Below are 14016 nucleotides of genomic sequence, written 5' to 3'. Positions count from 1 at the left end.
GACTGGATGACCCACAGTATTCACAGTGTTTTCTGTACGGCCACAAAATGAATCGTTGCATAACCCCCTTCAATGGAAAGTGCCTCCACTACTGTGTCACGAGCTCCAAGTGTCCCTCAATGATCCAGGCTTGTGCCAGTGTACCTCTCTGATCCTCCTGATCTGGATGAAGTTCTCCTTTCCCCAGTCCAGCTCGTCCTGTGAAGGAAGGTTCACCAGGAGCACACAGAGCAAGGCGTCAAGTGGGTGCTCAGAGCCAATGACATGCAGCAGGTCACCATGTACCAGCGGCCTTTAATGGTTTCCAGGAGTACTCGGAGGGCAGCAAGGTGCCCCGGATTGTCTTAAAGAGGCCAATCGCAACTAGATGATCTGAAGTTGTGTTGCCAATTAAGAACACCGATTCATATTGTGTTCGAGGGCAAAGGCTAAGCCACGTCTTCTTAAAATGTACATAGATGTCAAGAGATTGTGTTTTATAGTTGCTATTGTATTTGACCATAACAAAACCAGATTAAACACTGATTGAACAACATCACAGACGTTCACGTTCTGTTTCAGCAAATGCTCACCTTTGGGTGTCTCAGTTGTCCCGTCTTCTTAGCAGTGTGCCAAGCCTGGCAGGACGAGTGGAGAACGTAGGAAACAAGTTTAGAGACATACAGCCAGATAATAAAACGTGATACTCTCTAGGAAGGTTTCACTTCAGGTCAACCAGTGTTACCTTAAAGGCATTGAGGAACGCTATGGCATCGCTGGGGATGCCGTTGGCGAAGCCCAGCTTGGTCCTGGAAGTCGAAGTTAAGAATCGTACATGCAATATATATAGTGTCAATTTTTGGATGTTTTATTTCTTCCTGAACTAAATTCATCTGCCAAAAGGCCTTCTATGTACGTGACCTGCATAGCATGCGTTTCTATTGCAGTTGGTCATATTTCAACCTAGCTAAGCTACCCTGGCCTAGCTTTAACACAGTTGTGTTACAACATTAAAACATTGGTTGTTTATCCTCGATTTGATTTATTTTTACTAGAGCTGTCAGTTAAACGCGTTATTAACGACATTAACGCAAACCAATTTTAACGGCGTTAAATTTTTTATCGCGCGATTAACGCAATTATTATATTAAAAAAAAAAAAGATTTTTTTTTTTTTTCTTTGGCTCAAAACAAAGAAGCAGTAGCCTGACTGCTATGTTCAAATGACATTTGTTGAAAGCAGTCGTTTAATTGCACTATAGGCTCTTTTTTTGTATCGTCCTGTTTTGATCAGTATATGCCAATGTTGTTATCAATAAAAAATCATTTGCACAAGGCAAGCCGATGCACTTCACCATGTTGATAAGAGAATTAAAATGAGAAGAATTATGGGACAAAAAAATCAAGGGATATTTAGCATAGAAAAATTATTTGTGATTAATTGCGATTAATCGTGAGTTAACTATGACATTAATGCGATTAATCACGATTAAATATTTTAATCGCTTGACAGCTCTAATTTTTACACAACAGTGAACACAGTTGAGCCGCCGAGTGCCCATCTCTCTTTGAGTGCTGGGACAGGCCTACCTGAAGCCGGCCATCATCTGATTGTAGGGCATAGCGAAGAAGCTCTTTAGAGAGAGGCAGGCCACTGAGGGAAGACAAGACGGGCAGAACTCACTCATGGTGTCACCCGCTGACAGCAGACACATCAGACTCGCCCATTCACATCACTGTCATGGTGAGAGCGAGCCAGGCTCACCTATGATGAGGCTCTCCTGCAGGCAGCCGAAGACGTGGCCCAGGGCAATCATCTTGCCCAGGCGCAGGTCCACGGGCAGGTGGGCCAACACGCGCCCCAGGAACGTCAGCTCCCCGTCGTCGTTGTGGTTTTGACGGTCGTTTTTGGCTGATAGCGCCCCCATCTTTAGGGAAGACATGTTCCAGGCTCTTCATTCATAATTCATAACGTAAAGACAAGACATTAAGCCTAATCCTAAAGCCTCAAAAAATAAAGAAAGAATAATCACCCCTCGTGCTCTCAACCCTCCAAAATGGATACGCAAATATATATGCTCCAATGATTATATGCTAACCCTGCGAGTAAATACACCGTTAGTCATGTCGTTGGTCGTGCAGAGCCTACGTCTTCCTGCGACGGGGCTGAACACCGGGACCTGATGATTTATCACAGCTCCTCCTCAACACCTAACCGCGGTCGACACCCTGCTGAGGCGCTAACGCTCCCTGACGCTCCTGATTCAGCACGTCCCGAGGACCACTCTGATGCGCTGTGACAGAGCTGGACCCAGCACTCACCCAGCCCAGAGCGTTCATAACCCCCCCGTCCCGAGGAACGTTGGGTGGGGGGGTGCTACGGTCAGTGGTCCTAAAGATGGCAGACGAGCTCCGACCTGGGTGAGCAGAGGGTTTTACTTTCTTGAGCTTCATATTTGTATGTTTTTACGTCCTGGCACTTAAATATAGTAATTAGCATCGTGTAGCATCTCCTCGATATCTTTGTTGTATACAGGGAATGGGTTAACCTAGCGATTGTTAGTGCTTGGCACTTATTTCCTTACTGTACAGACAGTGATATTGTTGTTTCTCTTTCTTCTGACACATGGACTTATTGGCTTTGGAGTAAAGCGTCTGCTAAATGCCCTAAATATAAATGTAAACATTTGTATTTGACCAATCATGTTACTGGATGCGGGGATCAGTATGGACATAATTGGCACAAACTTAAATTGGGCTAGCAGTGGTAAACTGTAAAACAGAGCATCTGTTAAGGTCTCAAATCAAAACTGTAGACCGGCCGCTGTATAAACATATTAAAATCCCCTCATGAACGCTTCAACGACACAGGAAGTCAGGTGTAACTCCGCCCCTCGTCACCATGATTCCCTGGACCATGCTCTGCCCCGTCTCCCCCCAGAAGCTTCGGCCCCGTCTCCCCCAGAAGCTCTGACGTCTCTCCCCCAGAAGCTCTGCACCGTCTCCCCCCAGGAGAGCTTCTGGGGGGAGACACAGCAGGACCCCTTGATCAGAGCCAGCAGCACCTCTTTGAGCTGGAGCACGGTCCTGACGATGTCCTGGAGGTTGGGGGGGGACAGGGCGGTGGAGAGCAGCACGCGGGGGTTCCCCATGTCCAGGAGCTTCACCTTCAGCATGATGCTGGTCAGAGGAGCCACCTGGGACACAAGGGAGGAGACCGACAGATCCTCGTCACCAACAGGGCTTCTCTCTGAGGGGGACCACCTCCAACGCTGAGGTTACTGGGGGACCTGGGGACATCTTTACCAGCATCTCAGGGACCATGTACTCTGGGATATCATTCTCCCAGAAGTCCTTGGTGATCATACGGTAGCAGTAGCCCTTGGAGACGCGGCCCGCCCGGCCTGGAGGTCAGGGGGAACCAGAGGGTCATGGGCTGTAGTACAGTATAACAATACTACCCTTCATGAAATATAGACATGCCTTAAAACAGAGTGAGTGAGTGAGTGAGTGAGTGAGTGAGTGATACCTTTACGCTGGTTGCAGTTGGTCTTTGAGGCCCAGGTGAGACGTAGGGACTGGTAGTTTGTTTCGTTGTCACAGACCAGGTGACGAGCCAGGCAGAAGTCAATCACTGTTGGCGAATCGAGCGTTTTGCATCGTTTTACGTCTTCTACGACTCATCCGAAGCGCTCAGAGACGCCGTTATACTGACAACACAACAGCAAGAGTGGGCCGGTACCGTATTTGACGTCAGGAACTGTTACAGAGCTCTCAGCGATGTTGGTGGAGAGGATGATCTGGGGGGAGAGACTCATCAAGGCCATGCCAGCAAGGACGGGCATTTACAACGACAATATACAATATATTTCTCTATGGACGCTTTGAGACAACGAATACTGACGTCCAAATCGAGTACTCGAGTTCTCCTCTTTCTAGCAGATAGAGAGCTGGGATGTCTGGCAGTCTGGAGCACATGCTTCTACCTTCCTATAGCCGGGTACACCAGGAACACTGCTATGCTCCTCACATGCTCCCTACCTTCCTGTATCCGGGAACACTAGGAACGGTCCGTTTTGCTCCTCACATGCTTCCTACCTTCCTGTTTCTAGGAACAGGCACCAGGAACAACAGGAACCCCAGGAACACCGCTCGGCTCCCCACATGCTTCCTACCTTCCTGTAGCCGGGAACAGGCACCAGGAACAACAGGAACCCCAGGAACACCGCTCGGCTCCCCACATGCTTCCTACCTTCCTGTAGCCGGGAACAGGCACCAGGAACAACAGGAACCCCAGGAACACCGCTCGGCTCCCCACATGCTTCCTACCTTCCTGTAGCCGGGAACAGGCACCAGGAACACTCCGTTCTGCTCCTCCATCGTCACCGTGGAGTGCAGCGGATACACCTGCAGCCTGAGGAAGAGCACGCTCATCACACACTCTTTTATTCGGTATACAGGGCATACTAGATATATAGTTACCGGTATATATCTATCTAGAGGGGGAATAGTACTTAAAACACTGTATACGTAACCAGTCAATTGGCTGCAAGTTTATAAACAATGGCCTTATTGGTACTGGAGTTGTTCCGATACCAGTATCAGAAATTCCTTAGATACTACCTAAAATCGGGTTTACAAATGTGATTATAAATTTAAATGATCTAGTTCTGAAAAAATATTTTGTCGACAGAAAGTGAACCGACATTGCTATTCAGCGTAAGAGAACCCTGTAACAAGAACAAGTGCTGTTAGTAGTTACAATGCAAGATGCTGCATCTGTATGTACTAGGGGTGTGCAAAATTTTTTTTTTTTTTAACGGTTACACGACTCCTTTTTTTTCGTGTACACGGTTAACCGTTTTTTTAATTAATTAATGATTATTTGATTTATTTTAAAGTGGACTGCAGTCCCGCTATAGGGGGATTATTTGTTTATCAACACGGAGGATTCGCACACACAATGATCACAAAAAGAAAATTTGTTTGACCGGTTGCCATGGTTATCTCCGTGTGGTTAATTTGCAGTTGCGGTGTTAATTAGGATGTTGTCGGCTTACTGTCACATTAAACTGTAATCAGAAAACGAGGTTATATGCTATAGACCCTATAGTATCTGTGGTATAAAGGCTGGGACGAATTTCGAATTATAAATATGTAAACTTTATGTTGAAAGTATGGACCGTCGCGATTCCCATATCTTTTCGTTCGGTTTTTGTTTACTGATTTTTCCTAAATGGTTATGATTTACTAACCGGTTACACGTGTACACCCCTAGTATATACTATATAAAAGCGTTTGCGGGGATGGCTCGTCTACGTCAAAGGCCCAGAGTGAATCCACCTTCTGCGGACCAGCGTGGCCAGGCCCTCCTGCATGTTCCCGATCTCCTTCAGTCCCGGCAGGAACACCAGCACGCTGCCGCGCTCGGGTAGCTTCAGGCTCACGTCCTGCTCCGTCTTCTTGCTAAACACCAGCAAAAGCAGTCGTCAAAGCGGCTTGGAATATCCTCTGAGATGTAGTGCTGTATGGAGTTCCATATGGTTGGACAGTTCCTGAAAGAACGAGCCTCCTTACCATTGGTCTTTGGTCTCCATCTCATCAAAGCTCTGGATCAGACTGATGGCGATGTTGTACATCTCCTGGGATATGTTGGGCTCGTGGCTGCTCATAGGCACTACCTGGTGGGCAGACCAACGCAACAAGGCTCACACCTAGAGCCCGACCCACACTGCAGGGGTCGATACCGATATTGGAGAGTAAAAGATTACCGATAGATATATCGGCCGACATTCAAAATATAGATTTATCGTCTTTTATTCGATTTATATACATCATGGTATCCTGGGGGTGGAGCAGCTCCTAGGGACTGCTGCCCTCCATCCAGTAACATCGCCTTAAAACCAAGGGCTAAAGGAACCAAATACCTGTAGTATGGGGAGCAGCTACCAACCGACACACCGAACATGATGTAAAACCGTTAGGAGTGTGCTTCCACGGATGTGCCCAGTTAAAGCATTTAGAGGTTCAACCACCACAGTAGGTGATTTATAATAAGGGTGTGGGCGGGGTAAGGGGGGAGGCTATGCAGAGTCTGTCTCTGTACTAAACCTTCAACATTAGAGACACAGGGCCTCCTCCCTCTGCCTGGACACAGAGAGACCTTAGACACTAGAGACACAGGGCCTCCTCCCTCGGCTCACCCTGCCTGGACACAGCGCGCGCAGGTCGTCCAGGTAGCTCTGCTCGATGGCGTACGGAGCGCCGTCCACCTCAAACACGTACGCGGGGTTCATCTGGCCCCGCACCGGCGAGCCAAAGTACTCCGCAAACTCCCTGCAGTTGATGGTGGCGGACATGAGGACAACCTGGAGGGGCAACACGTTGGCATCGGGTCAACCTTCAGAGGCGACGGGGGGGACGGGGACGGGGGGACCCAAAAACCTTTATCTGGACGCTACCTTGACGTAGCGAGAGTTGGAGTGGAGGAGCTTTCGGATGACCAGCAGCAGGAAGTCCATCTCGTCCGTCCGCTCGTGAACCTGGGACAGCGGTGAGAGAGATTACATTTACATTTAGCAGACGCATTTATCCAAAGCGACTTCCAAAAAGTACTTTTCTCAGTAGAAAGAGAAACAACAATGTACTGCTGACGGTACAGTATGGATGTTCATAAAAACAATTTGAAAACACTAACAATTGTCAGGTTAACCCATTCCCTGTACACAACAAAGATAGCGAGGATAAGATGTTACATAATGCTAAGTACTATTTTTAAGTGCAAGGACGTACAACATACAATAAGGGCATACATTAAGTGCCAGGATGTACAACATACAATAAGGGCGTACATTAAGTGCCAGGACCTACAACATACACTACGTGCATAAGGGGGGTGTGTGGAGTGTGTGGGGGAGGCTATGCCGATCTAGGTGAACTCTGAACAAGTGAGTCTTGAGTCTTCTGCAAAAGCTGGTGAGCAGCCACGGCACTCACAACCCTCATCATGCGGTCGATGATGACCCACTTCTCGTTCCACGAAGACAACGTTGTGTAACAGGTTAAGACAACCGAGTCGTGTTTTCCCCGCACCTCATCCACGAAGATGTGCGAGAACTCGTTGAGGGTCTTGGCGGCCACCAGCTTCTGCAGCAGCACGCCGGTGGTGACGTAGATGAGCCGGGTGTGCTCTGTGGCCATCTTCTCCAGGCCCACCTGACACACACACACAAACACAGTTTTCAGAAGAGCTGCATCTACATACAGATTTTGGTGGAGGATTACTATGCCTATTATTGCACGCGAGTGACGTGACACCTGCATACTCACTGAATGATTGTTCTGACAATCCTTCGTAATCAATTAACTACATTTAATTGGATTCATTGCATAGTTAAATTGGATGGGTATGTTCGATAAGGCATATAGCAGGCTGACTTTAACATGAATACATGGCAACGACGGCTTAGTGAGGGAGACTGATTTGTAATCAGTGAACATGTAACAACGGCCCTCAAGGTAGTCAGGGGCCTGGGCCAGCGATGAAGAGTGCCCTGGCCGCTCTCTCGCCATGCCCCCCCGCGGGTGGGTAAAGAAATCACACTCCTACTCATGACCTCCAGAATCATGGGCTTCTCGCCCTCTGGTCCCTTCAGAGGAGAGGACGAGAGGAGGCATAGAGTAGTGGGAAGGAAGAGAGAGTGGCACAATCAGCCACTCCATCACTCGCCCTGGGGGAAAACAGAGCGATGACAGCATAAAAGCAACTCTCTGTGAAAATAAGAGATGGAGGGGCTTTGGAATACAAGATAATGACCCGTTACTCTCTCTGGCTGCTCGAGAACGGATGGACGGACTGACAGATGTATTATCCAACTATGGGTGCAGCTAGAGCTCAAGCCTGTTCAAATGCCATGAGATGCAAAACTACAAAGATGACCCAGAAATAAAAGGCTTGATTTGTGCGGTGCTAATTTGCATTTGACTAGTCAAGTGGAAGAGCAGCAACCAAAAGGTCGAGAATGGATTTCTGATGGGAGGTTCATGGCTGGTCTTGAGTGGAGAAGGGGCAGGAAGGGCAACAGAGAGGAGAGGGGGCAGGAAGGGCAACAGAGAGGGCCCAGGGTGAGGCTGTAGGGCTTCTTAGTTTTGGTATTTGTTGCAGAGGGAACAAAGACAACATGAACTACATACAATACAGACAGACCATGGATACAAATACTAGATGTCAAATGGATTCATTGAGCCTCATCTGAAGAAAATCTCTATTCAGTGTACAGCTATTATCGCTCACCCATAGCAGCTCACTTACTGACACCTTTAGATAACAACAGATGTGTGAGGATAAACACAAGACTGTAATGTAACATTTATAGTGTCCCCCTGTAATCTAACTCTGTGGTTTCATTGATTTTGATGATATAACCTTTATACTATAACGATTCAATTTTGTTTATTTTACTTTGTACTTCATGTTGTAGAAGCGCATCTTGGTTTGCTAAAGTGGAACAAGCTGGTCAACACAGGGGAGGCGTTACTGCACCGTGAGCACCAGGAAACCCACCTGATAGCCCACCAGACTGCCCAGGGTGCACCTGCGCTCGGTGGCCACCCATCGGGCGATGCTGGTTGCTCCGATCTTACGTGGCTGGGTGACCACGATGTTGCACGGGGCGTTCTTCTCGCTGTAGTGGTCCAGGATGAATTGGGGCAGCTGGGTGGTCTTGCCACTGCCCGTGGCTCCACGGATGATCACCACGGAGTTGTTTTCTACCAGAGAGACGAGCTGGGGACGGAGGATGAGTTAGGAACAATGCATTATCGCTTCAGTAGAGAGGGTAATTAAGAGAACAAAACTCAAGACACTGAGGAGAATAACAGCCTGAAGGAGCGTTGCTTCCTTGGCAAACTAAATCACACTTTATTTACAGAGCGCTTTCTGTGCAAAACCCGCAATAAAGTGCTGAAGTGAAAAAAATAACAAGAATAATAAGTAAAACATCCAAATCGTACACAGATAACAACAGTACAAACCAAGCTCAAACCAAAAGAGTACGTGAACCAGCTTGAAGACGCAGAGGACTATGGTCTGGTAAACGAGTTGAAACAAACTGGTAGACAGGTGAATATATTCTGCTTTCACAGAAACACTTTAGGGTTGAGGAGCTGATTCATCCAATCTCCTGTCACGTCTAAAAGCCTCCACGTCAGCCCAGTAACAGCAGCTCTGCAGGCAGGTGTGTTTGTACTCTGATAACATGACACATTGCTGTTTGCGTGTGCGTTACAGACATTGTATCTTTACCTCCTGTCTGTTTTTCGTTATTGGCAGCCTGGGATACTCATAGCTCGCTAGACGAGGTACACCACCTGAATTGAACATAGACTATCGTTAGTAGAGAAAATATCTATCTCCCCATCAAGAGAGAGGTTTAAATGAAAAACAGAAGGAGACACATGCAGAGACAAACACATTTGTTGCGATCTTAAATTAACATTGAAGACCTTGCAGTTACATTAACACTCACTTCCCAGAAGCTCTGTGGTTGGTCTCCTCAGTCCACCATCTGGAGGATCTTTACTGGGGCTGCCCAGTTGTGACGGACTGAAAAAAATACCATTTAAAATGTGGCTTTTTTGAAGGATCACTGTGTACGATTTTGTAAGACTTGTAAGTCTTTAGTTGTTGACTACATCTTTAAAATACAAAATTAATATTTTTAATAATGAAAAAATAATAAAAATGATTGCATCAATTGAAGATGAAATGAACGTGATTAATCTGCATTTGCTGCGTCATATTCCACAGTTGTATTTTACCTATTGTATTGAGATTGTTTTTATCACAAGATTCCATTAAATAGTACTCGCTATTTATAGTAGCTCTTATTCAATTGCTGAATATAAATGCTTTGTTAACAACAAAAATAAAGTGATTCAGGTTGACAGCTCAGCTTGGGGTGTCTTGTCTCACACCTGCAGTGTAGCCAAAATAAATAGAGGCTTTGTAATCGTAGACAACTGAAATAAGTAATACAAAGCGTGCGTCCTTCAGAGAGGCACATCCCCCAGCAGAACTCTCTCTCTCTCTCTCTCTCTCTCTCTCTCTCTCTCTCTCTCTCTCTCTCTCTCTCTCTCTCTCTCTCTCTCTCTCTCTCTCTCTCTCTCTCTCTCTCCTCTCTCTCTCTCTCTCTCTCTCTCTCTCTCTCTCTCTCTCTCTCTCTCTCTCTCTCTCTCTCTCTCTCTCTCTCTCTCTCTCTCTCTCTCTCTCTCTCTCTCGGCCATGTGATCAACATGAGCCCAGCAGACGGAGGCACCACCAGCAGCAGCCTGAGGAGCTCATACACATGCATGGGCCCGGGCAGGCGATGCATGTGCTCTCCCTTGCTCTCCCCCCCCCTCCTGAGCCTGCACATTTCGTGCATTCAACAAAGCCTCTGACCTTAGCACGAGGCGGTGTGGAGAGAGAGAGAGAGGGAGAGAGAGAGCGGGGTGAGAGCAGAGGAGAGGTGACAGCTCTTAGTCATAGACCAATGCAATACTAACTCTCCCCCAGACAGACAGAGGAGCATCGGAAGGGATGATAAGAAGACTCCGTCCTCATCTGGAGCAGGACGATTTACCAACCAGAAAGTCTGAGCACTCATTTATGCCTATACAGCAGTTGTTTTTCCCAGAAGGATGCTTTTGGAAAACTCCAGGAATGAAGTTCCCTTTGTCTTATCCATGGAGGCAAGAAAACAAGGGCTCTGCCTGGTTGAGAGATTTTGTTTGCACATTTTAATGCTACAGGATCTGCATTGAAGCGCCCAATTGTAAGTATGGACCGTCTTTCCAAATAAGGTGTAAAAGAGTGTTAAGAGGAGGCTCAGAGGGTCACTTTCAACATCATGCAGGTACAACATTGTTTATCCTTGCAATTGGTTTTACAAACAAATCCAGGGTAGGTGAATCCTGTGCAATGACCTCTGACACTTAAGGATGTGTCCTCTGTCCAACACTCAGGTGTGGTCTGTCCAAAAACCATCGTCCAAGCTGATGAGCCAAAGTCACTTTGACACACATGGGATATATTCTAAGCCAGATAGAATAGGACTAAAGACACTCACAACCCCACCATAGTGTGGACCAGAGGTCAGCTCGGGCAGGGCGAAACCATTCATTATGGGAATGTTAAAAATGATGCTTAAAAAGCCATGTGCACATTGTCACCCCCAGCTGCACTGGGAAGCGCGGAGCAAATCGGGTTCAACAATACTGTCATTCTTTTAGAATATGTCAGACAAAGATGCTTGGTGGTAGACACACGTCATGACCTCATTCTGTTCCATAAAAGAGCAGCTCCCTCCTGTTTCTCTCCCTAGGATCACTCCCCACCATGCCTCTGTTCAGCTGGATGAAATGGTCCCGTGAAGCAGAAGAGCCAGTGAAGGATGAGGGGCCGTGCCTGCAGAGCCCGGGGGCAGCGGCCGGCCACATGTTGCTCAGAGAGCTGCTGTGGCATGTGGAGGAGCGAGAGCGCCTCGCTCGGCGGCTGGAGCGCGAGCATCGCCTGGCCCTGGGCCTCCGGTGGTTCCAGAAGTACCCCAGGCTGCGGACGCTGATCCCCGCGGCCGAACTCCTGCACCTCGAGGGCCTGTGCTCTCGGGTCCCCCCGACCCACTCCGCCGCCGTTCTCTCCAGGTGCCTAGCAGACTAGCAGAAGCCTTGCTCTCTCTGGCCTCGTGCCATCAACTCTTGCTAGCCGCTGCCGCGCTACAGAGAGGATGACAGTAGGAGCGGAGAAACGACCCGAAGGGGGAGAGCGAGCGGCAGGGCAGGCTGCCAAGCAAGCCATTACGCGTTACCGTCACAGAAGTAGGCTATGTACGCTGCCACACATACCATCTAGGACTCCTTACAGGGGTCAGAAAAGTCAGGTAACCTGGGGGGGTAACACTGCTCTGCAAACAGGATGCAATGTTGTTGCAGTGGTGATTTTTGACCACAGGAGGTGCCGGGAGCATCCAAGTGCCTCTTCAGAGGTGCATTGTTAAGTTCTACTACTACTGGGGATGCTGCCTGTAGCCTGGCCCTTCCCTCTCCCTGAATGTATACAAAACGACCGCATTCTTTATTCTACAGTAGTCTTATAGATTACATATTTCATATTTTTGCAGAAATGGCAAGACATTGGATTTCAGTGCCTGGCCATACCATGGTGTATGTTGGCAGGTATATTGAGGGCTGATGGGATGTGGGTGTGATGGGCTAGCTAGAAGGCAGTTACAAGGATGCTTGGGCCAGCTGCATTTATTTAGTCCACTTTGACACAATTACAAAAGCGGCACAAGGGAAGAGATTATTTGCATCCCTGAAGACGGTCTTCCACAATATGATTTTCCAATTAATTACATGGGAGTGTAGATAAATTATAAACATTCGATTTATGAATGTCATTAATTATGTAAAACTACCACCATTGTTCATAACACTTTGATACGTGTGATTCGAAGGTTCCGCGAGGCGCTGGCCACCGACCGCGTTCTGCCCTGGGAGCCAGTGTTGGTCTTCAAGCAGGTGTTGGGAGACTTCCTCAGCAGAGAAGAATTGGAGGGAGTGGAGCATTCGGGGCCCCAAGCCGAGCTCCGACCCACGGAGGCATGGACCGACCGCTACCAAGTGAAGCGTGGCCACATCACTCCTACCGCGCTGACATGCACCGAGCCGGCGAGGGAGGAGATCCCCACCATCTCTGGATATGTGGACCGGGCCATGCAGCGCTCTGACTCTTTAGCTGGCTACAGGGACTGGGGTGTTCCTCTACACTTCCCAGTTCCTGTGAGGGCCACAGTAGGATATAGCACTACGATTTGAAAGGGGAAACGATTCCCACAAAGAAACTCTGGGACATGAAGTCCAATCCCGGGGTGTCCTGAAACCATGCATGTTACTTTTTAGATTGGGTACGTCTTCCCCTTCAGCTTTAAACCGAGATGCATGAGATGGAGCCTTGAATGAACATTGACCCCATGCCATGGTCAAAAACGTTATTTTTCACTTAAAAGTGCAACAAATGAACGTCCAATTAAAGTTACATAATAGGGAATGTGAAGTCACGTTTCTCCGGCTACATTCTCGTGAGACAGAACCAACAGGAGTAGTATGTGATTTGGTTATAGGCTGAACTTTCAGTAGTATTTGGGTGGAATAAACCTGAACTCAAACTACGTTAACCAAGTACTTGGAGAAATTAATATTTTAATCTTTCAAAAACACTCAGGTCCTAGAACTGAAGACTAATCGAACAACTTAGGCAGAAACCTATCAACCGTTCACCACCAATTTATCTCCATAATGATACTTTTTTTCACAATAACTAAACAATTAACCAAAAAACATGACCAGGCACGCCGCAACGGTCCATGCTCACTGCTTCCAAAAATGGAGGTCCTCGCTCTGTGCCGTCGCGCTGTACAAGCCCATTAATCGTGACTAATCAAGTCCGAGAACTGGACCGTCATTATGAAATAAAATGTTGCTTTGGCTTGTGTCGTTGTTTTTTTACATAACGGATTTCATAATACATTAGGGAACTTTTGTTAAAGAAAAATTAGTGGTTCAAATTTTTGATAGGCCTAGTCGGGCAACACGTGCTACGTGCGAGGTCACATTTTTCGTTAGAAAGTACATTTTGAGCAATGAATTTCAGCCTAAAATAACTAGGCAAGATATCCCTGCAACTAAATTACCGTTAAACCCGAGCTGGGTGTAACTCATGGTATAACTAGGCCTACAACTAAACTTAACTCACCAATTCCGTACTGGTGATGTCGTCTCCGGCTTTTCTGTGACTTCATCTGTAATTCTGATATTGGTGAACTGGGACCCAAATATAAACCACTCTGTAATCTGCTCTGGTGTAATAGAACTCTTCATATTTAACTTGATGAAAGAAATTGAATGAAACACTTGTTACAGCACGGGGGACTAACTCGAATGACCTTCGATGTCGAATTTCCAATGCAGCTCACTTCGCCACGTCGTGGTTGGATGATGT

General features: G+C 47.3%; 2 protein-coding genes across 2 annotated transcripts in view; one reads left to right on the top strand and one right to left on the bottom strand.

The window, feature by feature from the left end:
• Positions 1 to 14016, bottom strand: part of tdrd9 (tudor domain containing 9) — a 23675-nt gene extending 9659 nt beyond the window's left edge. Inside the window, exons 1-19 of the mRNA XM_056589704.1 lie at positions 13771 to 14016; positions 9506 to 9582; positions 9283 to 9347; positions 8542 to 8763; positions 7071 to 7193; positions 6440 to 6520; positions 6182 to 6346; positions 5556 to 5659; positions 5322 to 5444; positions 4308 to 4392; positions 3721 to 3778; positions 3508 to 3612; positions 3285 to 3382; positions 3044 to 3175; positions 1744 to 1906; positions 1569 to 1632; positions 725 to 788; positions 573 to 617; positions 145 to 198 (exon numbers count right to left, since the gene is read on the bottom strand). Of these exons, the coding sequence (XP_056445679.1) occupies positions 145 to 198; positions 573 to 617; positions 725 to 788; positions 1569 to 1632; positions 1744 to 1906; positions 3044 to 3175; positions 3285 to 3382; positions 3508 to 3612; positions 3721 to 3778; positions 4308 to 4392; positions 5322 to 5444; positions 5556 to 5659; positions 6182 to 6346; positions 6440 to 6520; positions 7071 to 7193; positions 8542 to 8763; positions 9283 to 9347; positions 9506 to 9582; positions 13771 to 13895 (1953 nt within the window). The 5' untranslated portion in view covers positions 13896 to 14016. The remainder of the gene's footprint in view (positions 1 to 144; positions 199 to 572; positions 618 to 724; positions 789 to 1568; positions 1633 to 1743; positions 1907 to 3043; positions 3176 to 3284; positions 3383 to 3507; positions 3613 to 3720; positions 3779 to 4307; positions 4393 to 5321; positions 5445 to 5555; positions 5660 to 6181; positions 6347 to 6439; positions 6521 to 7070; positions 7194 to 8541; positions 8764 to 9282; positions 9348 to 9505; positions 9583 to 13770) is intronic.
• On the top strand, positions 11296 to 12833 carry rd3l (RD3 like). The gene is made up of 2 exons (XM_056589710.1): positions 11296 to 11660; positions 12473 to 12833. Exons 1-2 carry the CDS (start codon positions 11356 to 11358, stop codon positions 12831 to 12833), a joined length of 666 nt encoding a protein of 221 aa, XP_056445685.1. The 5' UTR covers positions 11296 to 11355.

The sequence above is a fragment of the Gadus chalcogrammus genome, chromosome 5 (assembly GCF_026213295.1).
Source record: "Gadus chalcogrammus isolate NIFS_2021 chromosome 5, NIFS_Gcha_1.0, whole genome shotgun sequence".
Lineage (NCBI taxonomy): Eukaryota > Metazoa > Chordata > Actinopteri > Gadiformes > Gadidae > Gadus > Gadus chalcogrammus.
Note: the sequence above shows the minus strand (reverse complement) of the source record. Positions and strands in the feature narration are given on the sequence as shown.

Excerpts from the sequence above, each read along its gene's own strand:
- rd3l (XM_056589710.1), top strand. The coding sequence starts at position 11,356 with ATGCCTCTGTTCAGCTGGATGAAATGGTCCCGTGAAGCAGAAGAGCCA. Across the intron at positions 11,661-12,472 it reads TCCGCCGCCGTTCTCTCCAG|GTTCCGCGAGGCGCTGGCCA; the intron begins GTGCCTAGCAGA and ends TGTGATTCGAAG.